Raw genomic sequence first — 23707 nt, 5'->3', positions numbered from 1 at the left:
GGCCTGTATACATATATATATATATTAATGTCAGACTTCATTGCCTGTACATGGGGAGCAGTGTGTTAGCCTGTCTGATAATATTATATAATATTTGCTGAGCAATAGAGTCTCATTCAGGGAACATATTGGATCTGTAACATCATCTGACTGTGAAGTTATGGAAGAAGCGTCTCTATAAACGAAGCTGAAGCTCATCCGTTGTCCCATTCACAATTCGTGCACTTTTCCTGCTGTCCCTGTCAGCCAATCAGAGGGTTACATTTAGTGGATCCGTGGGTGGCTAAATTCCAGTTTGCTGGATACATATAGAGACAAGCCTGGGGAGAGCTGATACCTGGGAGTATCACACATGATTTTCACTTTAGCATTGTCCCTGATTGTTTAGCAAACATTCCCAATCTTCCTGCTATTGGCTGCCTTCCCACAATTCCCAGCTGCCTGGAGGAGACTGCTGATCAGTAAAACACAGGATTGTCCAGTACAGGGTCTCTAGATCCGTGGGTAGTGGGGAAGTTTTAGCTGATATTTTATAAAGTACCACCCAAATAACTACATTATATCAGCCCAGCAGTTTGCTCCTCTGATGGATAAAAAGCAGATGCTGTGAGACAGACATTCATTCTAGCAGAGCCAATAACTGGGTGCTGTGGGTGCTGCTTACATTGACAAGATCTGTAACTCTGGGGGATTTCCATAATAATTGTGTTTAACACCCACCAAGAATCAGCACGTCAAATGTGGACCCTGCCCCTCCAAAGTGCCACACACTGGCAGGCGATTGGACAGTAGAGTAGTAAAAAATAGCAATAAAAATTGGGTCCTCACAAAGCAACAGGACTTTGGTTCCTGGGGTCAGTGACCCCCTATAAGAAAGCTGCAGAAGTGGGAAGGAAATAATAACGTCATTCTATAACAGTGCTGTCCAACTTCTGTGGTACAGAGGGCCAAACGTTTCCTGGCCTACATAGTGGAGGGCCGATAATGGAAGCCATTGTTGACCATTGTATGTGCAGAAGCGTGTGACTTAGAAGGAACATATATTTGTGTGTGTGTGTATATATATATATATATATATATATATACTTATAGATAATGATATAGATATATATATATATATATAATATATGTATGTGTATATGTATATGTATATATATATATATATATATATATATATAAATATCCCATAGGTGACGGCACTCCAAATAATAATCAGGATACACAGGTCATCAAGTCATAATCGAGGTTTATTGGTGGACCAACGTTTCGATTCCGTATTGGAATCTTCGTCAGGTTCTCACCCTGACGAAGATTCCAATACGGAATCGAAACGTTGGTCCACCAATAAACCTCGATTATGACTTGATGACCTGTGTATCCTGATTATTATTTGGAGTGCCGTCACCTATGGGATATTTGTATAATTGTACAGACTGGCACCCAGCATTTGGACATTGCTTATGGTGTGCGTTCCACGCTCGCTCGGACTATATATATATATATATATATATATATATATATATATATATATATATATATATATATATATATATATATATATATATATATATATATATATATATATATATATATATATATATATATATATATATATATATATATATATATGTATATGTATATGTGTGTGTGTATATATACATTCGGGATGCAATGAATTCGGGATTCTGCCTTTTTCAGCAGGATTCGGCCAAATCAACATACCCGGCGACTTCTTAAAGTGGTGGTTCACCTTTCTGTTAACTTTTAGTACGATTTAGAGTGATGTTCTGAGACCATTTGCAATTGGTTTTTGACTTATTTAGCTTTTTATTCAGCAGCTCTCCAGTTTGCAAGTTCCGCAATCTGGTTGCCAGGGTCCAAATTACCCTAGCAACCATGCATTCATTTGAACGAGACTGGAATATGAATGGGAAAGGCCTGAATAGAACGAGGAGTAATAAAAAAAGTAGCAATAACAATACATTTGTGGCCTTACAAAGCATTTGTTTTAAGATGGGGTCAGCGACCCCCCATTTTTAAAGGGCAAATAAATAAAACTTTAAAAAATAAATAATGAAGACCAATTGAAAAGTGGCTTAGAATTGACCATTCTATAACATACTAAAAGTTAACTTAAAGGTGGACCACCTTTAAGGATTAATTTAGAAAGTGCCTTAACCCCCTATTGCAACAGGAATGGGGCTAGGTTGTGAAAACGTTTCATTCCAATGCAACATGAATAAACGTTTGTCTGTGTCGTCTTTGCTACTTCACATTCGTGTGTATGACATCATGCTTTCCTACACACTGCTAGTTATGTCACCTAATTACATCACATGCCGATGGCACCAGTTAAATAGAGGCCTGTTACAGAATGTGTGGGTTGGTCCCACTTTGTGTTTGTGTAGCTGTTCCAATCTCTGAGTTTGTGTGTTCTGCATTCCTTTGTCTGGGCACTTGTGCTGCTTTGTTTTCATATCTATGTACACAGTCAGGGTTGCTGGTTTGAGCCTGAGTTTATTTTGAGTAAGAAACGTGGACGCTGAACACCCCCTCTCAAGTCATTTTGTGTATAATTGCTGAGTAATTCCAGGCAATTCCGTGTGTCGGAGAGCTTGCAATCTATGAATGTCGGTCCATTGGGAAGTTCAATGTTAATGTGCACAGATCAAAGCACTGCATGTGCCATAGCCTTAAAGGGGTGGTTCACCATACTTTTAGTATGTTATAGGCTAAAATTAATCTAAGCAACTTTTCAATTGGCCATCACTTTTTATATTTTTTGAATTATTTGCCTTTTTCTGACCCTTTACAGTTTTTAAATGGGAGTCATTGACCCCAAAAAGAAATGCTCTGCAAGGCTACACATGTATAGTTATTGCTACTTTTTATTATTCATATTATTATTTATATTATTGCTACATCTTTCTATTCAGGCCTCTCCTATTCATATCCCAGTCTCTTATTCAAATCAGTGCATGGTTGCTAGGGGAATTTGGAATGGAGAGCTGCTAAATAAAAAGTGAAATAACTTTAAAACCACAAATAATTAAAAATGATTAAAACCAATTGCAAATTGTCTCTACGTAATACTAAAAGTTAATTTGAAGGTGAACAACCCCTTTAAAGGTCAAATACTCAAGTTTTTTGGACTATAAAATATGAGTTTTTAGTGGGGAAAAAACCTTTCATTTTTCGTGATTTATTATAAGTCCAATTTCGAAAGTTTGGGCAAAAATCTGAAAAATTCATACGATTCTAATTTACGTACGATTTTCACAGTTTGTTTGAGTTTTTTGCCGCACTGGAATTTTTCAAGACAATGTATTGATAAATAAGAGGGAATGACTCATGCGGATTTGGTGTGTGTGTGTGTCTATAGATATATATATATATATAGATATAGATATAGATATAGATATATAGATATATAGATATATAGATATATAGATATATAGATATATAGATATATAGATATATAGATATATAGATATATAGATATATAGATATAGGTAGATATAGATAGATAGAGATGTATATATATATAGATATACAGTATATAGATATAGATAGATATAGATATAGATAGATATATATATAGATATATATAGATATATATATATATAGATATAGGTAGATATAGATATAGGTAGATATAGATAGAGATAGAGATGTATATATATAGATATACAGTATATAGATATATAGCTATAGATATAGATAGATATAGATATATATAGATATAGATATATATAGATATAGATATATATATATATATATATATATATATATATACTGTATATCTATATACTGTATATCTATATATATCTATCTATATATATATATTATATATATATATATATATATATATATCTATATCTATATCTATCTATATCTATAGCTATATATCTATATATATTAGGGATGCACCGAATCCAGGATTCGATTCGGCCAGGATTCAGCATTTTTCAGCAGGATTCGGATTCCTCTGCCCAGCCGAACCAAATCCTAATTTGCATATGCAAATTAGGGGCGGGAGGGAAATTGCATGACTTTTTGTCAGAAAACAAGGAAGTAAAACATGTTTTCCCCTTACCACCCCTAATTTGCATATGCAAATTAGGGTTCGGATTCGATTCGGTATTCGGCCGAATCTTTCACGAAGGATTCGGGGGTTCGGCCGAATCCAAAAAAGTGGATTCGCTGCATCCCTAATATATATATATACACATAGATATACATACATGCCCTTTACCTGTAGTTAATAATACTTTGCTCTGACTTACAGCTCAGATATAGAGATGTAGAATAAGTCAGTCAATAGTTATTACCCTGAAACCCGCCCCAAAATGTTCTTAGCTCACTAACTTAACTAGCATGTATACAGTGCTTCCCTGTGTTCATATATCATGTGGTTTTTTTTTATTGTGTTATAAATCTAACAATTTTCTGAGTCACATTAGAATCTTTATAGCCCTGTAAATACATAATGCTTGTTTGAGTCCTGAAATTTACTGTGACAAATGGTTGTTTCACAATTAACTGAGGGGACTATAAACTTGCAGAGCTTTAATGTTAGCCGGGCTTGCAATTGCCACATCTGTCCCATAATAGCTGCAGATATGTCAGCTCTCCTAAACTCTTTGGGAGGGACCAGTTTTTTATCCAGTACTCCTATAGTAATAGACTAGCTGCCTGCCGTTTCCACCAAAATTTAAGATGACCCTCAATTAAAAGGCCATAAATCCTCTTGAAATAACCTTAGATCAGTGGTTCTCAAACAGTCACAGGCTGATCCATCTGAAAGCCAGTTAAAGGGGTGGTTCACTTTTAAGTTAAAGGGGTTGTTCACCTTCCAAACACTTTTTCCAGTTCAGTTGTTTTCAGATTGTTCCACAGAAATAAAGACTTTTTTCAATTACTTTCCATTATTTATTTTTTACTGTTTTTCCAAAATCTAAGTTTAAAGGAAAACTATACCCCCCCAAAACAATGTAGGGCTCTATTAAAATATAATGCATAAAACAGCTCATATGTAAAACCCTGCTTCATGTAAATAAACCATTTTCATAATAATATACTTTTTTAGTAGCATGTGCCATTGGGTAATCATAAATAGAAAATTGCCATTTTAAAAAATAAGAGCCGACCCCTGGGATCGTATGATTCACGGTGCACCCAAACAAACCATACATGGTCGGTCACATGAGCCAATTAACAGACAGAGTTGTGTCTTTTGCTTCCCACACTTCTTCCTGTTACAGTTAGAGTTGTAGTATTTCTGGTCAGGTGATCTCTGAGGCAGCACACAGACTGTCAATAAATGGGGGTTCAAGGCAAGAGATGTAAAAGGGCAATATTTACTTAAATATATATACCAGTTTCGTAAGATTCTTTAATATGCCACTTAATTTGATGTAAACTATCTGTTGGTTAAGTATTCATTTTGGGGGTATAGTTTTCCTTTAACATTGAATGTTCGTTTCTGGTGTCAGCAGCATCTCTGGAGTATTAGCAACTATTGTATCAATTCTAACAGCTGCCTGTAATGAAACTCAGGGATTCTGCTTAGCAGGGACAGAGATAACAAATGTTTCAATTTAGAACAGTTTACAGGGTCGTCGACCCCCCCCCCCCTCCCAGAGCTGCTTCAGAAGGTGGAAAATGACACTTTACACTTCAATATTAGAAAAACGGTTACAAATAGAAAGTGATTGGGAAAGTCGTTATTTCTGGTGATCTATCTGAAAACAACTAGTTTAACCACCCCTTTAACTTTTAGTATGTTATAGTATGGCTATAAAATGGAACGGCTAAATCTATGTAACTTTTCATCCATTGCCCTTAATTATTATTTTTTTTTTCTTTTAATAGTTTTTGAATTGTTTGCCTTCTTCAGACTTTTCAGCTTTTGAATGGGGCTCACTGACCCAATTTAAAAAGAAAATGCTCTGTAAGGCTACACATTTATTGTTATTGTTTCTTTTTATTACTCAGCTTTTTATTCAGACCCTCCCCCATTTATTTTCCAGTCTCTTATTCAAGTCAATGCAGTGATTACTAGGGTAATTTGCACCCTAGCAACCATATGGCTGAAATTGCAAACTGGAGAGCTGCTGAATAAAAGGCTGAATAACTTGAAAACCACAAATAGTCGTCTGAAAATGTCACCCTCTACTTTAAACTAAAAGTTAACTTGAAGGTAAACAATCCCTTTAAGAGCAGCACCTCTGTACAAGGTGTTTTCTAAATGTTTATCTCTTACACTGTCATTGTAATAAACTGATACTTTAGTCTTATAACTGTGTTCTATGGGAGGACTGTGGCTATAACTATGTTCTACTTTCATTAAGTCCAAGAAATATGGTATTGTTCCTCTATGTATGGTATTTTATTTGACTATAAACCCATGTAAAGCCCAATAAAAATGAAAAAAAAAAAAAGACGTTTAGTGGTATTCGTCTCAATAGACCGATGTTATAGCTGTAACATACTATATACATAGTTACATAGTTAAACACACACACACACAATATTTATATACCAATATCTATATTAATTGTAGATGTTAGTATCCCAATAGCCTTTGATATTATGTCTATCCAATAAATCATCCAAGCCATTCTTATAGTCATTAACTGAATCAGCATCACAACATCACCCGGCAGTGCATTCCACAACCTCACTGTCCTGACTGTGAAGAACCCCCTACGTTGCTTCAAATGAAAGTTCTTTTCTTCTAGTCTAAAGAGGTGGCCTCTGGTACGGTGATCCTCTTTATGGGTAAAAAGGTCCCCTGCCATTTGTCTATAATGTCCTCTAATGTACTTGTAAAGTGTAATCATGTCCCCTCGCAAGCGCCTTTTTTCCAGAGAAAACAACCCCAACCTTGACAGTCTCCCCTCATAATTTAACTATTCCCTCCCTCTAACCAGTTTAGTTGCACTTAGTCTCTGCACTCTCTCCAGCTCATTTCTATCCCTCTTAAGGACTGGAGTCCAAAACTGCCCCCATACTCCAGATGAGGCCTCACCAGGGACCTATAAAGAGGCATAATTATGTTTTCATCCCTTGAGTTAATGCCCTTTTTTATACAAAACAGAACTTTATTTGCTTTAGTAGCCACAAAATGACACTGCCCAGAATTAGACAACTTGTTATCTACAAAAACCCCTAGATCCTTCTCATTTAAGGAAACTCCCAACACACTGCCATTTAGTGTATAACTTGCATTTATATTATTTTTGCCAAAGTGCATAACCTGCATTTATCAACATTGAACCTCATTTTCCAGTTTTAGCCAGTTCTCTATCCAGGTACAAATACTATGTTCCAGGCCAACATTCCTTAATTTAACCAGTAACCTTTTGTGTGGCACTGTATCAAATGCTTTAGCAAAGTCAATCACATCCACTGCCATCCCAGAATCGAGGTCTCTGCTTACCTTCTCATAAAAAGAAATTAAGTTAGTCTGGCAAGATCTATTATGCTTAAAACCATGCTGGCACACACTCATAGTATTATGATTTGCTATAAAGTCCACTACTATCATTTGCTTTGATAGTAGAACAGTTACTATTGCTATGGTAGGGCTATTGGTCAGTCAATATCTCTCTATTTTAGAAGAGTCTGTTGCATTTGTACTTGTGACACGCAGTCTGTACATGGAAATCAGAATATTTCCTCTCGCTGCTGTTCTCAGAGTGACAAGTGCAACAGTTACTGTAAATACCCATTTCCTTCCTTAAAATAATGTTCTGGTTTTCATGGGAAAGGGTTTCAAGAAACTATTTCCCCCCTAGTGATTAGCGTTTTTTTGCCATGCTTGCAATGATTCTCTGACAGTTTAAAGGGCTGATTAACCTTTTAAGTTAACTTTTAGTATATTGTAAAATAGCCAATTCGTAGCAACGTTTCAGTTGGTCTTCATTGTTTATTTTTTGAAAAAAATTAGAATATCGAAATTTATCATGTACTGTCTCTTTAAAAATTCGACTTCGACCTTTCCCCATCTAAAACCTGCCTAATTGCTGTTTTAGCCTATGGGGGACCTCCTAGAACCTATTTGGAGTCGATTGGTGGACTTATACTGAATAGTTTTTTTTGGGAAAACCTTTGATTCTAATTTGATTGAATGCGCTATTTCTTCGTTTCGTACGATTTGAATTCGGCCTAATATGGACCTATTCAATTGAAAACGGACCTATTTGGCTAAAAAAAACTAACTTAATTTCGGTTGGTCTTTTTGAATTCGAAGTAGAGCACCAGTAACAGTTGTATGGAGAGTAGTTATTGGAAAAAACAGTATTATGGAATATTTGTTCCTAGTCACATGGCTTATTCTTGCTGCCATGCTAATTCATGCCGATTCACCTAATGTAAACTCGGGTGGAGGGTAACATTTAGTATGTTATAGAATGTCCAATTCCTAGCAACTTTGCAATTGACCTTCGTTATCTGTATTTTATAGTCTTTTGTTTTTTTTTTTTTTCATTATTTGCCTTCTGACTCTTTACAGCTTTCAGATGGGGGTCACTGACCCCATCTAAAAATAAAATGCTCGGTAAGGCTACAAATGTATTGTTATTGCTACTTTTTGTTACTCGTCTTTCTATTCAGTCCCTCTCCTATTCATATCCCAGTCTCTTATTCAAATCAATGCATTGTTGCTAGGGTAATTTGGACCCTAGCAATTAGATGGCTGAAATTGCAAACTGGAGAGGTGCTGAATAAAAAGCTAAATAACTCAAAAACCATAAATAATAAAAAATGAAAACCAATTGCAAAGTTTCTAAGAATATCACTATACATCATACCAAAGGTTAGCTTCAAGATTAACTGCCCTTTTTACTGGCACAAGCTGATGCAGAATAACAGGCAGTTGCTGCCAGTGAAGGAGAATATTCCAACATACCCAGCAGCTCCATAGAACTCCATGCTCGCACCCATTTCTCTGTGTCCTTGGCTCTGGGCCAGGCCCCTCCCAGGATCAGACATTTATCTGTTTGATAAGAATCAGAGCCAAGGTTATTTGGTTTTATGGGAATATATTGTCAATGTTTGCAGCTTTGTTTAAATCTAGGACTTAATGGTGGCAGGTGTGGCCTTAACTAACGCTGTGTTTGGATTAATCAAGCCTCTGAATTGAATTTATGGGCATAGGACTTCTTAGCTGGCATTCCTATTGGGCTTTATGCGATTGATGCTCTGCTGTTTCTTGCCCAGTTAAGTCACCATATACAGGTATAGGACCTGTTATCCAGAATTATCGCGACCTGGGGTTTTTACGGATGATGGATGTTCTGTAAGTTGGATCTTCATACTTTAAGGCCACTAGAAAATCATAAATATTAAATAAACCCAATAGGCTGGTTTTGCTTCAAATAAGGATTAATTATATCTTAGTTGGGATCAAGTTCAAGCTACTGTTTTATTATTACAGAGAATAAAAGGAAATCATTTTTAAAAATTTTGGATTATTTGGATAAAATGGAGTCTATGGGAGACATAATTCTGATCTTTCTGGATAATGGATCCCATACCTGTACACTCTGCTGTTAGAGTAATTATTTCAGTACAAGTGTGACTCTTATACTGCAGCTTTGCCACGTGCTCTCAATACAGGTATATGACCCGTTATTCGGAAACCGGTTATCCAGAAAGATCAGAATTAAGTCTCCCATAGGCTCCATTGTATCCAAATAATCCAAATGTTTAAAGGGGAACTCCACAAAACCATAACTTAAGCTTTTTGAAAAGTAAACATAATTTCAAGCAACTTTGCAATATACATCACTTAAAAAATATACAGACTTTTCATGATTTTTAATGGTTTCTGACAGTTCCCTAAGCCTAACCCCCTGCTCTCCTGCTGATCTGTCTGACTACTTTGCTGAGCTGGCTGACTACTGTTACTTTGTATCAACAGCCATCTGTCCTCAGCCTGCATCCTCCAAACCCCACAATGCCCTGCACATGTGATTCCAATAAGGAAATGAACATCACAGTGCAATGCATTGTGGGTTATGTAGTTCCTGCATGCTGTCTGTAAGCTGTGGAGAAGTTGTTACAATTTGTTACATCAGTGTTTAGTCCCTCCTTCCCTGCCAGGATTTCAAATGATGCAGAAAGAGAAGAACTGTTAAACAGCTGGATTTCAGCATAGAAAATGGCATTTATTCATACTTTTTGAAGAAACGGGTAACTCTGATGGATATATTAGGGGTTTCTGTGTTATGTGTACCTCTTCACCAAATTTTGGTTTGGAAGCTGGAGTTCCCCTCTAAAAATGGTTTCCTTTTTCTTTGTAATAATAAAACAGTCACTTGTACTTTATCCCAACTAAGATATAATTAATCCTTATTGGAGGCAAAACCAGCCTATTGGGTTTATTTAATGTTTATATGATTTTCTAGTAGACTTAAGGTATGAAGATCCAAGTTACGTAAAGATTCATTATCCGGAAAACCCCAGGTCCCGAGCATTCTGGATAACCGGTCCCATACCTGTATATGGTATAGGAGTTCTGAACTGGGCAAGTGCCAGGGTATGACACGATAAGTATAATAGTCATTTTCTGCATTTGTACAACTTCGTGTATTCGAATCTAGTGACCTGCTGGGGCCTAATTGGAAAGACTGACCCACAGCCTCCAGATGATCATGGACCCACTACCCAGTCTGACCAGCAAGCTTTTTATACCTGAACCAATGGCTATGGTAAAACTGGTAGTGACCTTCTCGTGTACTTGGACTGACATCATCATTAGCCTAAGTCTTCTGTCCATGGGCAATGAAATGTGGCAAGTGAGGTGGCGATGACTACACTAAGACCCGCCACCAACCAACAACACACACCCATTTCAGTGACCCACAAAAGTCCTTATTTTTTATATTTTATTCAGCTGCTCTACAGTATGCTATTTCAGCAATCTGGTTGGTAGGGCTCAAATTTCCCTAGCAACCATGAGCTGGTTTGAATTAGAGACTGGACTATAAATAACAGATGGCCTGAATAGAAAGAAGAGTAATAAAATGTAGCAATAACAATACATTTCACAATATCCAAGGAATAGAAAAGAACCCCCACTAGAACAATCTAAACTAAGGCAGTCACAAAGTATTATTGACACACTTATTGATAGTCGGTTAAATAGTAAGCACTTGAATAAACACCACTAATCAGTGCATGAGGTTGAATATACCACTTATTGAATTTTGTCAAGGCGTAATTATTACGCCTTGACAAAGCTAACATAGCAAAACGCGCGTCGGCGTTTCATTTCCTGATCTTGGTTATCTTTTAAAACTATTTACAAAACTTGGGGTTAAACAATTTTCGTGGAGGTTGGTGGAAAGAATCCTTGCTCGGTTCAACTCCTTCTCTTTCTCTGCAATACTAAACTCCCAGGAGACCGTGGAATTGTGGTTTTACAGGATATTTTAGCCTCTCAAATCAGCTTAGGGCTTAGTTAATTACGAGACCACAGTCCCGGTTACTCTGCCTTCTCCACCTTTGTGGTGTCCCAGGGATAGAACAAACTAGGTAGTAGTTTTGGGACAACTCCACCTCCTCTTTTTTCATTTTCCTCCTTTCCTCATGAATTTGAGCATTGATTTTAGTTTTTATCCTATCTAATGGCAGCCTAGTTAATTTATCGAATTGAACCTTATTAATTAGGAAGGATTACTAATTCATTCAGCACTGTAGCACTTTATAATTTAATGTATTCAATACTCTCATCTTAGTAAATTAATTATATGAATTAATTCAATTTTTCTTAGCATTACAATTAATTTAGAAATTAGTGATCAATTCTGGTATCACTTTATTAATTGCCTGATATTATTGTGGTAAAGAAGAAATTTGGCCTTTTTAAGCTCCTCACTATTAATTAATTATTTGCACCGCACTTTATAACTTATTGCACAGCACTTTATAAAAATTCAATAAGTGGTATATTCAACCTCATGCACTGATTAGTGGTGTTTATTCAAGTGCTTACTATTTAACCGACTATCAATAAGTGTGTCAATAATACTTTGTGACTGCCTTAGTTTAGATTGTTCTAGTGGGGGTTCTTTTCTATTCCTTGGATATTGTGAAATTTTTGAATACTGACTGCAGTCAGACCTCCACCAGAATTAGAAGGATAAAAACCAAGGGATAGTGGGGTGATTCGTGTTTGTTTTTAAATAACAATACATTTGTAGTCTTACTGATCATTTCTTTTTTTAGGGGATTCTGTCATGATTTTTATGATGTATTTTTAAATGACACTGTTTACACTGCAAATAATTCACTGTACAATATAAAATATCATTCCTGAACCAGCAAGTGTCGTTTTTTAGTTGTAATATTGGTGTGTAGGTGCATTTCAGGTCATTTTGCCTGGTCTTGTGCTTTCAGAAAGAGCCAGCACTTTAGGATGGAACTGCTTTCTGACAGGCTGTTGTTTCTCCTACTCAATGTAACTGCATGTGTCTCAGTTGGACCTGGATTTTACTATTGAGTGTTGTTCTTAGATCTACCAGGCAGCTGTTATCTTGTGTTAGGAAGCTGCTATCTGGTTACCTTCCCATTGTTCTGTTGTTAGGCTGCTGGGGAGGAAAGGGATGGGATTATATGACTCCAACTTGCAGTAAAGAGTGACTGTAGTTTATCAGAGTACAAGTCACATGACTAGGGACAGCTGGAAAATTGACAATATGTCTAGCCCCATGTCAGATTTAAAAATTAAATATAAAAAAATATGTTTATGCTTTTGAAAACCGGATTTCAGTGCAGAATTCTGCTGGAGCAACACTATTAAAGTGGACCTGTCACCCAGACACAAAAATCTGTATAATAAAAGTCCTTTTCAAATTAAACATGAAATCCAATTTCTATTTTTTATTTAAGCATTCATAGCTGTTGTAAGCTCATTTACAAATCTCAGCTGTCAATCAAATATTGTCTGCCCCTCCTCTATGCCTGTGGCATAGAGGCGGGGCAGACAATTACTTTCACTTTCAATTCAGCACTTCCTAGATGTCACTGCTCTCCACACATTCCCCCAGTTCTCTTTACCATATAACTGTGTGGCCAGGGCATGGGGATGGACATTGGGTCCCCCATTCTGGTGCACAAACAAGATTCTGAGATGATACAAGACTTGTCTTAATAACAGTGTCCACAAAATGGCTCCTGCCTGCTTGTTATAATTATGAATTCCCAGACTGAAGGGAACAAGATTCAAATAATTTATATAGTGTAATTAAAGTTAATTTTGCTTGACTAATCTGATAAAATAGGATTTTGAATAATTTTTTTGGGTGACGGGTCCCCTTTAACTGATGTGTTTTGGAAAAAAATTCCTATGACAGTATCCCTTTAAAGCTGAAGCACCCCTTTAAACTGCGGCTATAATGTCACTCCTGAAGCACCAATAAAGAGTGTAAATATCAGAATTGCTTTTGCGCAATCCTTCCATGTCACCTCTGTGTTGTTGACACACGGTGGGTGAGGCTAAACCGATACATAAATACATCAGGCTCTGGGGCAGAACAAAAGGCCGTCTGTCAGAGTGGAATAATATTTATTGTGACTCTCATGTTGCGGCATCACGGCATAGCTGTCATTATGGGCAGCGGCAGACATTATTTTGTCTTTTATAAAGGAAGGTGGGAACAAGCCAGTTTATAGGTGCACCCAAAATAGATCAGATATTAACCTGCTAAAATATTCCTAAATTGCAACTCCCAGCATCCCTCAGTCATTGTACATCACAGGATAAGACTTAAGCTGGCCATAGACGCAAAGATCCGATTGTACGAATTGAGGAGGAGAGTTCCGACATTTACGATTGCTGTCAGGGGCAGAACATCGGCTGATCTGTTCTTTTCTACTTTATTTTTTCGGAATGGTTAGTGGCAGGTCGGGAGATGGGGAAGTCATATCGTACGTTGATTTGTACGATCAGATCTTTGCGTCTGTGGCCAGCTTTAGTTACATACAGACAGGCCCAATGCTCGAACAGATTGTTGTACTGGTGCCCTTAAGGGCAGAGACAGACGAGAAGATTCGGGGAGATTAGTCGCCAGGCGACAAATCGTCTCTTCTTCGGGCGACTAATCTCCTGGAACTGCCTCCCACAGGCTAGAATCTAAACTGCCGGCAGGATGGCATTCGGAGCGCTTTGTTTTCTGAAGTCGCCCGAAGTTTCCTCCTGAGTTAACTTTGGTTGATTTCGGAAAACGAAGTGCACCGATTTACATTCTAGCCGGCAGGAGGCAGTTCGGGGAGATTATTCGCCTGAAGAAGAGGCAATTTGACGCTGGATGACTAATCTCCACGAATCTGAGCGTGTGTCTCTGCCCTAAAAGGGTTGTTCACCTTTGAGTTAACATTTAGTAGGATGTAGAGAGGGATATTCTGAGACAATTTGCAATTGGATTTCATTTTTCATTATTTGTGGCTTGTGAGTTATTTAGCTTTTTATTCAGCAGCTCTCCAGCATGCAGTTTCAGCAATCTGGTTGCTAGGGCTCAAATTACCCTAGCAACCATGCACTGATTGAAGAGACTGGAATATGAATAGGGGAGGGCTGAATAAAAAGTAATAGAAAAGCAGTTATAACAATAAATGTGTAGCCTAAGGGTAAGGGCACACCTGGCGATTTGGGGAGACTTGGTCGTCTGGCAACTAATCGCATCGTTTTTGCGGCGACTAATCTCCCTGAATGCCTTCCCTCTGTCTTGCGCCGGCTATAATGAAAAGTGGCCTGCGGCATGGCACATGCGACGATTCGTATAGCCGGCACAAGACAGAGGGAAGGCGTTCGGGAGATTAGTTGCCCAAAGAAGAGGCAATTTTCGCCGGGGCGACTAAAACTCCCCGAATCTTAGTGTGTGCCCTTACCCTTACAGAGCATTTCTTTTTTAGATGGGGTCAGTGACCATTGGAAAGCTGGAAAGAATCAAAAGAAGAAGACGAAGGCAAATAATTAAAAAACTATGAAAAAGAAAAAATCAAGTCCAGTTGAAAAGTTGGTTAGAATTCTACTAAAAGTCAACTTATAGTTGAACCATCCCTTTCACACCAGTGATTTCCTATCATCTGCTCTTTCACATGTTTGGGGGCTGGTTAGTAATGACAATATCAAACACTGAGATCTCTGGGGATCTCCCTACTGAAACCTTGAATAATTGTGTTAGTGTAGAACTGGCAGAACCTGTCTGGTGTGTGTGTGTGACCCGTGCAGTGTTTATGTGAAGGAAAACAAAACAAATACCAAAATGTATTGGGCTAAGAATAGATGATGAGATGGATGAGAGAACGGCTCATATATGGCCACTATGGCAATTGCAGGTACAGGTATGGGACCAGGTTATGCAGAATGGATGCGACAAGGTTTTTCCGGATAAGGGATCTTTCCGTAATTCGGATCTTTTTACCTTAAGTCTACTAGAAAATCATGTAAACATTAAATAAACCCAATAGGCTGGTTTCGCTTCCAATAAGGATTAATTATATCTTAGTTGGGATCAAGTACAAACTACTGTTTTATTATTACAAAAAAAAGGAAATCATTTTTAAAAACTTGGATTTTTTGGATAAAATGGAGCCTATGGGAGGCAGCCTTGCGGTAATTCAGAACTTTGAGTTTACACATAAGGGATCACATACCTGTATTTTTGCTGGAGCATTGCTAACACTGGAGCAGAATTAGGGGTTTTGCCACATTTTACCCCTTCCCAAATCACTACATGCGCCGTAGACGATATTATATGAAGCATAGTGTGTGTACACAAGGCTTTGATGTCCAGTTATTATATTTTTTATACATAAAGGAGCTGCCATACTGCATGTCTAAAGGGGTGGTTTACCTTTATATTAACTTTTAGTATGACATAGAGAGTGATATTCTGAGACAATTTGCAATTGGTTTTCATTTTTTATTAGTTGTGGTTTTTGAGTTATTTAGCAGCTCTCCACTTTATAATTTCAGCATTTTAGTTGCTAGGGTCCAAATTATGCTAGTAACCATGCATTGATATAAATAAATGACTGGAATAGGAGAGGGTCTGAGTAAAAAGATGAGTAATAAAAAGTAGCATTAACAATACATTTGTAGCCTTACAGAGCATTTGTTTTTTTTGGATGGGGTCAGTGACCCCCATTTGAAAGCTGGAAAGAGTCAGAAGAAGGCAAATAATTCAAAAACTATAATGAAAGAAAAAAAAGAAGACCAATTGAAAAGTTACTTAGAACTGACCATTCTATAGCATACTAAAAGTTCACTTAGGGGCATATTTATCAAGGGTCGAATGTCGAATTCAAAAAAACTTCAAATTAAAATAGATTAAGTCGGAGTTTTATTTATTTATTTATTTTTTGTTCGAATAGGTCAGTTTTCGATTGAATAGGTCCGTATTATGCAGAATTCGAATCGAAGGAATAGCGCATTCGAATTCGATTTGAAGTTCTCCCCCAAAAAACTTTGATTTTTCAAAGTCCACCAATTGACTCCACATAGGTTCTAGGAGGTTCACCATAGGCTAAAACAGCAATTCGACAGGTTTTAGATGGCAAATGGTCGAAGTCCAATTTTTAAAGAGACAGTACATGATAAGTTCGATATTCTAATTTTTTAATTTTTCTCAAATTAGAATTGAATTCGGACTATTCCCTAGTTGAAGTACGAAAATTCACCTCGACCTTTGATAAAAATTCCCCTTAAAGTTAAACCACCCCTTTAAGGCATTCTCTGTTGACTGATCAACAGCTGATGTTTTTGGTTTTAATAACAATCCGTGTATGAAAGAGCTAGATTGTGCATAACCAGTATTTGCATCTTGTTTGCAAGTGGTTGCTCCTCTACCACCGGGTTACACATCTGGAACGATACCAAAGCTAGACTAAAGGCAAAGTATACACGTCGGTGTGATTGCAGAGCATGCGCCCTGTTGTACCACAGTCTGTGAAGGAAATAAAGTAGTAAGTGCCTAGGAGATGTTTGACAGGTAAAGTCAGAATGTGAAGAGAATGAAAAAGCTAAAGCAGATCTTTCCTTTCTCTATATGAGCCACAACTGGGTGCAAAGAACCACAAGGGTGCACATGGGACGCAATATCCTGTTACACCTGCCTTACATAATTCATACACCTAGGTGTAAGGGTGCTAATAGCTCATCAAAGGTCCTGGAACAATGTCTGATGTACTACATGTAATTTATATGTACATGGGGCACCAGTCTCACATGTCAAACCGCAACACCAGCACATAGGATGCATAAATAACTCCCCGGCTCAGGTACCTACATCTAGAGTCCTGCGCGGAACCAATTTCTAAGACCTGAACCCACGACCCGAACCGCAACCTGCATATTTACTCACTTTGATCCACTACCCGACCCAGACCTGCAACTGCCTTGCCCGCAACCCACCGACCACCATCAAACAGGAAGTGATGGTGCTGCAGATCGGAAGTGGCGTCATCAGAAGTGGACGGGGACAGAAACAAGTTTTGTAAAACTTTAAAAGGAGTAAAATATAGACAATATTACATAAGATAAGAAATTTAGATGAGACCCGCAGACCCGCATCTATACCTGCACCTGAAAATCCTCCCCTCATTCCGCAGGGTGCCCGCTTTTTTTGCAGGGGTACCCGACCCACTGCTTTATAGAACATGACTAACCCAGCAGGCCTTTTGTAGGTGTGTAATATCCAATAGCCTTTTATTGGGGTGTATTTATAGTCATTTTCATGCCGTATATTTCTATAAATTACAGGTATGCCACTGGTTATCCTGAATGCTCAGGACAAGAGACTTTCTGGATGGAGGGGTCTTTCCGTAATTTGGATCTCCATACCTAATACAGGTATGGGATCTGTTATCCGGAAACCCATTATGCAGAAAGCTCCAAATTACGGAAAGGCTGTCTCCCATAGACTCCATTTTAGCCAGATAATCCAGATGTTTTTTTTTAAAATGATTTCCTTTTTCTGTGTAGTAATGAAACAGCTTGTACTTGATGCCAACTAAGATATAATTAATCCTTATTGGAAGCAAAACCAGTCTGTTGGGTTTATTTCATGTTTACATGGTTTTCTAGTAGACTTAAGGTATGAAGATCCAAATTACAGAAAGATCCCTTACCCGGAAAACCCCAGGTCCCGAGCATTCTGGATAACAGGTCCCATACCTGTACTTTTTAGTCTGCTAAAAATTCATTTAAAAGTTAATAAGTCAAAAAGGATTTGCCTTGAATACGGATTATCTCTTAATTGGGATTAAGTACAGGTATGGAACAAGTTATCCAGAATGTTCAGGACCTGGGGATTTCCAGATAATGGATCTTTCTGCAATTTGAATCTTCATACCTCATACCAGAAAATCATTTAAATATGAAATAAACCCAGCAGCATTGTTCTGCTTCCAATAAGGATTAATTATATCTTAGTTGGGATCAAGTACAAGCTACTGTTTTATTATTACACAGAAAAAGGAAATCAAAAAAATCATTTAAACGTTAATAAACCAAAAATGATTATTTTGGGTCCAATAAGTATTGATATCTCTTAAAGTGGACCCGTCACCCAGACATAAAAATCTGTATAATAAAAGTCCTTCTTAAATTAAATATGAAATCCAATTTCTTTTTTTTATTAAAGCACTCATAGCTGTTGTAAACTCATTTAAAAATATCAGCTGTCAATCAAGTATTTCCTAAACCGCCTCTATGCCTAGGCATAGAGGCGGGGCAAGCAATTACTTTCACTTTCCATTCAGCACTTCCTAGATGTCACCGCTCTCCCTACATTCCCCCAACTCTCTTAACGATTTAATTGTGTAATCAGTGCATGGGGATGGACATTGGGTCCCTGTCCCATGGTGCACAAACAAGATTCTGAGATGATACAAGGCTTGCCTTAATAACAGTGTCCACAAAATGGCTCCTTCCTGGTTGCTATAATTATGAGTTCCCAGACTGATGGAAACAATATTCAAATAATTTATACAGTGTAATTAAAGTTCATTTTGAATGACTAACATGATAAAATAGGATTTGGATAATTTTGTTTGGGTGACGGGTCCCCTTTAAAGGGGACCCGTCACCCAAAAAAATTATTCAAAATACTATTTTATTACATTAGTCTGGGTGACAGGTCCACTTTAACTGGGATCAATCACAAGATACTGTTTTCTTATTACGGAGAAAAAGGAATTTATTTTCAAACACTTTTTTTGTTGTTAAACAATATTTTGTATAAAATAGGGATGCACCGTATCCAGGATTCGGCCTTTTTCAGCAGGATTCGGGCAAATCCTTGTGCCTGGCTGAACCAAATCGGAATCCTAATTTGCATATGTAAATTAGGGATGGGACGGGAAATCACGTGACTTTTTTTGTCACAAAACAAGGAAGTTAACAATGTCCCCATTTTTTCTTTGGTTCAGTATTTGGCCAGATTCTGGGATTCGAACGAATCCCAAATAGTGGATTCGGCGCATCCCTAGTTTAAAATGGAGTCTATGGGAGACAGGTTTCCAGTAATTCTGAGCTTTCTGGATAACGTGTTTCTGAATAACAGATCCCGTACATGTAGTTTGAAAAGTGAACGACATGACAGTGCAAATGTGCTCCTTTCCAATATACCAATGACCCAATAGCAATAAAACTGATAAACCTTAACAGAGAAATTTTCGCCCATATACTGGTCTAGTGGACCCATCTGAGGGCCCCACACACATGCAGATAAGATGCTGAATTTGTCTAAAGGACCCGGCCTTGGCAGGTGTTTTACCGGCTAGGCCGGTAAAATACCGGCCGGTTAGCAACACTACTTCCCGATATGTCCACATTGAAGTGGGCGATATCGGGCTGATCCGATTGTGGACCCTAGAGGCCCAACAATTGGATCAGAATGGAGACCAAACGGGCGGTTTCATCGCGGGACCGCATCAACGAAAAGATGTGGCCGCGACTGGATCTTCTTACCTGCCCGATCGGCATCGGCCCGACTTTTGTCCAGATATCGATCGGGAAAGCCCATCGGGGGCTCTACACACAGCCCGATAATATGCCTACTAATATATATTTTTTGCCCTGCAAACCCCCATGACTATAACAGGGCGACTATTACACCATTTCCATAGCCCCACATACTTGTCATGAGCTAAAAGGAATGAACGGAATTTTGGCATGAAAATGCTAAATTTAAAGGTGCGGTTCACCTTTAAGCTAACTTTTAGTATGCTACAGAATGGCTAATTCTAAGCAACTTTTCATATTGCCATATTTATTTTTTATAGTTTTTGAATTATTTGCCTTCTTCTTCTGACTTTACAGCTTTCAAATGGAGGTCACTGACCCCATCTAAAAACAAATGCTCTGTAAGGCTACACATATATTGTTATTGCTACTTTTTAATACTCCTCTTTCTATTCAGGCCTCTCCTAGTCATCTTCCAGTCTCTTATTCAAATCAATGCATGGTTGCTAGTGTAATTTGGACCCTAGCAACCAGATTACTTAACTTGCAAACTGGAGAGCTGCTGAATAAAAAGCTAAATAACTCAAATCCCACAGTTATTAAAAAATGAAAACCAATTGCAAATTGTCTCAGAATATTACTGTCTACATCATACTAGAAGATCATTTAATCTAAGGACGAATATTTAAAAACAATGTAAAGTAGAAGATTTTGGTAACAGATTATTTTTAACCTCTGCCAAAAGTGACAGCACAGACAAAGCATCGGTATCCGGACGCACTTGCAGCTGTGATTTCTGATGGGAAGAATGTAACAAGTATCATCTCTGGCTCGCAACGGAAATAAATCTTTAACCACAAAAGCCACTGTTCAGCAAACACTGTCCCATAATACTCTGCAGTGGATTGTTATCAGTGGCCAGTGAATCACATCTAGTGAATAATTGGTCAGACATAACCTATGAGTATTCCTTCCTCTTTCTTCCCACAATGCATGAGCAATGCTCTTATATCATTGTCCAACGGGAAGTTGGACCATTGTCAAAATGTATCTTTTTCTTCCCAATGATGCTACATACAGGTATGGGACCCATTATTCACAATGCCCAGGGGTATTCTGGATAACAGATCTTTCCATAATTTGGATCTCCATACCTAAAGTCTACAAGAAAATCATGTAAACATTAAATAACCCCAATAGACTGGTTTTGCTTCCAATAAAGATTAATTATAATCTTAGTTTCACTCTCGTACAATGTACTGTTTTATTATTATAGAGAAAAGGGAAATAATTTTAAAAAAATTGGATTATTTAGATAAAATAGAGTCACCTTCAAAAGTAAATTGAAAATTGTAGATGTGTCACTTGTAGTAACATTTCTCACCTGTGCTGCCAGGAGGCAGAGCTGCCCAAAGGCTGCCATGGAACAGCGCCACCACCTGCAGTTTGTGCTCCGCACCAATGATTACACTGCAATAAGTTCTGACTGATACACCTCCTGGGGGCAGATCAGTCTTAAAAGGGTTGTTCACCTTTTAATTAACTTATTATTATAGAGAGAGTGATATTCAAAGTCAGTTTGTAATGGGCAGAAGTTTGTTTGGTTCTACCTCTGATTCTACCTCTCTCGTTCTACCTCTCTCATTCTACCTCTCTCGTTCTACTTCTCTCTTTCTACCTCTCGTTTTACCTCATTCTACCTCTCTCGTTCTACTTCTCTCGTTCTACTTCTCTCGTTCTACTTCTCTCGTTCTACTTCTCTCGTTCTACTTCTCTCGTTCTACTTCTCTCGTTCTACCTCTCTCGTTCTACTTCTTTCGTTCTACCTCTCGTTTTACCTCTCTCGTTCTATCTCTTTCTACCTCTCTCTTTCTACCTCTCTCGTTCTACCTCTCTCGTTCTACCTCTCTCGTTCTATCTCGTTCTACCTCTCTCGTTCTACCTCTCTCGTTCTACCTCTCTCGATCTACCTCTCTCGTTCTACCTCTCATTCTACCTCTCTCGTTCTCTCTCTTTCTACCTCTCTCTTTCTACCTCTCTCGTTCTACCTCTCTCGTTCTACCTCTGATTCTACCTATAACATGGCACAAAGCAGAGCTTTCATGTCCTCAAGTCTCCAATACAGAAAGAAATGTCAACAAAAACTAAAATGCAATCAGATTTGGCTACCAGAAACACATTACCATAAATGTAAACAATAAGACCATGATTCATAGCTATAGCTCACTGATCTTACCGGTAGACATTTGTGGTTCATAATATGCCTGGTATGTACAAACATGGGGCGATCATGTTATTGCCAGAGTCGTTAGAGCAGCAAACAAATACTCTGTAGTTTAATACAGTTAAAATGTACACAATATTGGGTAAAGGTACGGGACCTGGGGTTTTCCAGAAACGATTCTTTCCATAAATTGGATCTTCATACCTTAAGTCTATTAGAAAATCATGTAAACATTAAATAAACCCAATAGGCTGGTTTTGCGTCCAATAAGGATTAATTATATCTTAGTTGGGATCAAGTACAAGTTACTGTTTTATTATTACACAGAAAAAGGAAACCATTTTTAATCATTTGGATTAAATGATTCCGTAATTTGGAGCTTTCTGCATAATGGGTTTCCGGATAACGGATCCCATACCTGTACAATAATCCGAAATATCGGATAATAAAATATGTATATTGAACAATAAAGACAACTGCAGTATCATTCACACTTAAAGGGATTCTGTCTTGATTTTTATGATGTAGTTTTTATTTCTAAATGACACTGTTTACACTGCAAATAATTCACTCTACAATATAAAATATCATTCCTGAACCAGCAAGTGTATTTGTTTAGTTGTAATATTGGTGTGTAGGTGCATCTCAGGTCATTTTGCCTGGTCATGTGCTTTCAGAAAGAGCCAGCACTTTAGGATGGAACTGCTTTCTGGCAGGCTGTTGTTTCTCCTACTCAATGTAACTGAATGTGTCTTAGTGGGACCTGGATTTTACTATTGAGTGCTGTTCTTAGATCTACCAGGGAGCTGTTATCTTGTGTTAGGGAGCTGCTATCTGGTTACCTTCCCATTGTTCTGTTGTTAGGCTGCTGTGGGGGAAGGGAGGGGGTGATATCACTCCAACTTGCAGTACAGCAGTAAAGAGTGACTGAAGTTTATCAGAGCACAAGTCACGTGACTGGGGGCAGCTGGGAAACTGACAATATGTCTAGCCCCATGTCAGACTTCAAAACTAAATATGAAAAAATCTGTTTGCCCTTTTGAGAGAAATTTCAGTGCATAATTCTGCTGGTTTAGCAATATTAACTGATGTGTTTTGAACATTTTTTTTCCCATGACAGTATCCATTTAAATATTGATTTTAGCGACCTCATCTTCATCACTGGCTAGCCTAGAAATGTGCCCCCCACTAGTTAAAAGCAAGCCGACGGATCTTTAGTGAGAAAGATGACTGAATTGGGTATGTTTTGCTGTTGTTTCAGTGGAATACATTGTGGAATACGACTATGATGCTGTAAATGAGGACGAGCTGACGATACGAGTGGGAGACATCATCAAGAATGTTAACAAGCTGGAAGAGGACGGCTGGCTGGAGGGAGAAGTCAACGGTAAAAGGGGAGCCTTTCCTGATAATTTTGTAAAGGTAAGTGAAGTGTCAGAGTAGGGCTACATAATAAGTTAGGTCCATCAAATTCAACCTGTTAAGGGGTTGTTCACCTTCCAAAC

The 23707-nt window shown here is 37.9% G+C and overlaps 1 protein-coding gene across 4 annotated transcripts in view; it reads left to right on the top strand.

Moving 5' to 3' along the window:
• Positions 1-23707, top strand: part of cd2ap.L (CD2-associated protein L homeolog) — a 96047-nt gene that overhangs the window by 2624 nt on the left and 69716 nt on the right. For 3 of the 4 annotated variants that reach the window (XM_041562205.1, NM_001092963.1, XM_041562208.1), the window contains 1 exon segment: positions 23464-23624. In XM_041562205.1, coding sequence (XP_041418139.1) covers positions 23464-23624 — 161 coding nt within the window. 4 annotated transcript variants of the gene reach the window in all.

The sequence above is a fragment of the Xenopus laevis genome, chromosome 5L (assembly GCF_017654675.1).
Source record: "Xenopus laevis strain J_2021 chromosome 5L, Xenopus_laevis_v10.1, whole genome shotgun sequence".
Classification (NCBI taxonomy): Eukaryota; Metazoa; Chordata; class Amphibia; order Anura; family Pipidae; genus Xenopus; species Xenopus laevis.
This window is presented reverse-complemented; position numbering and strand designations above follow the sequence as displayed.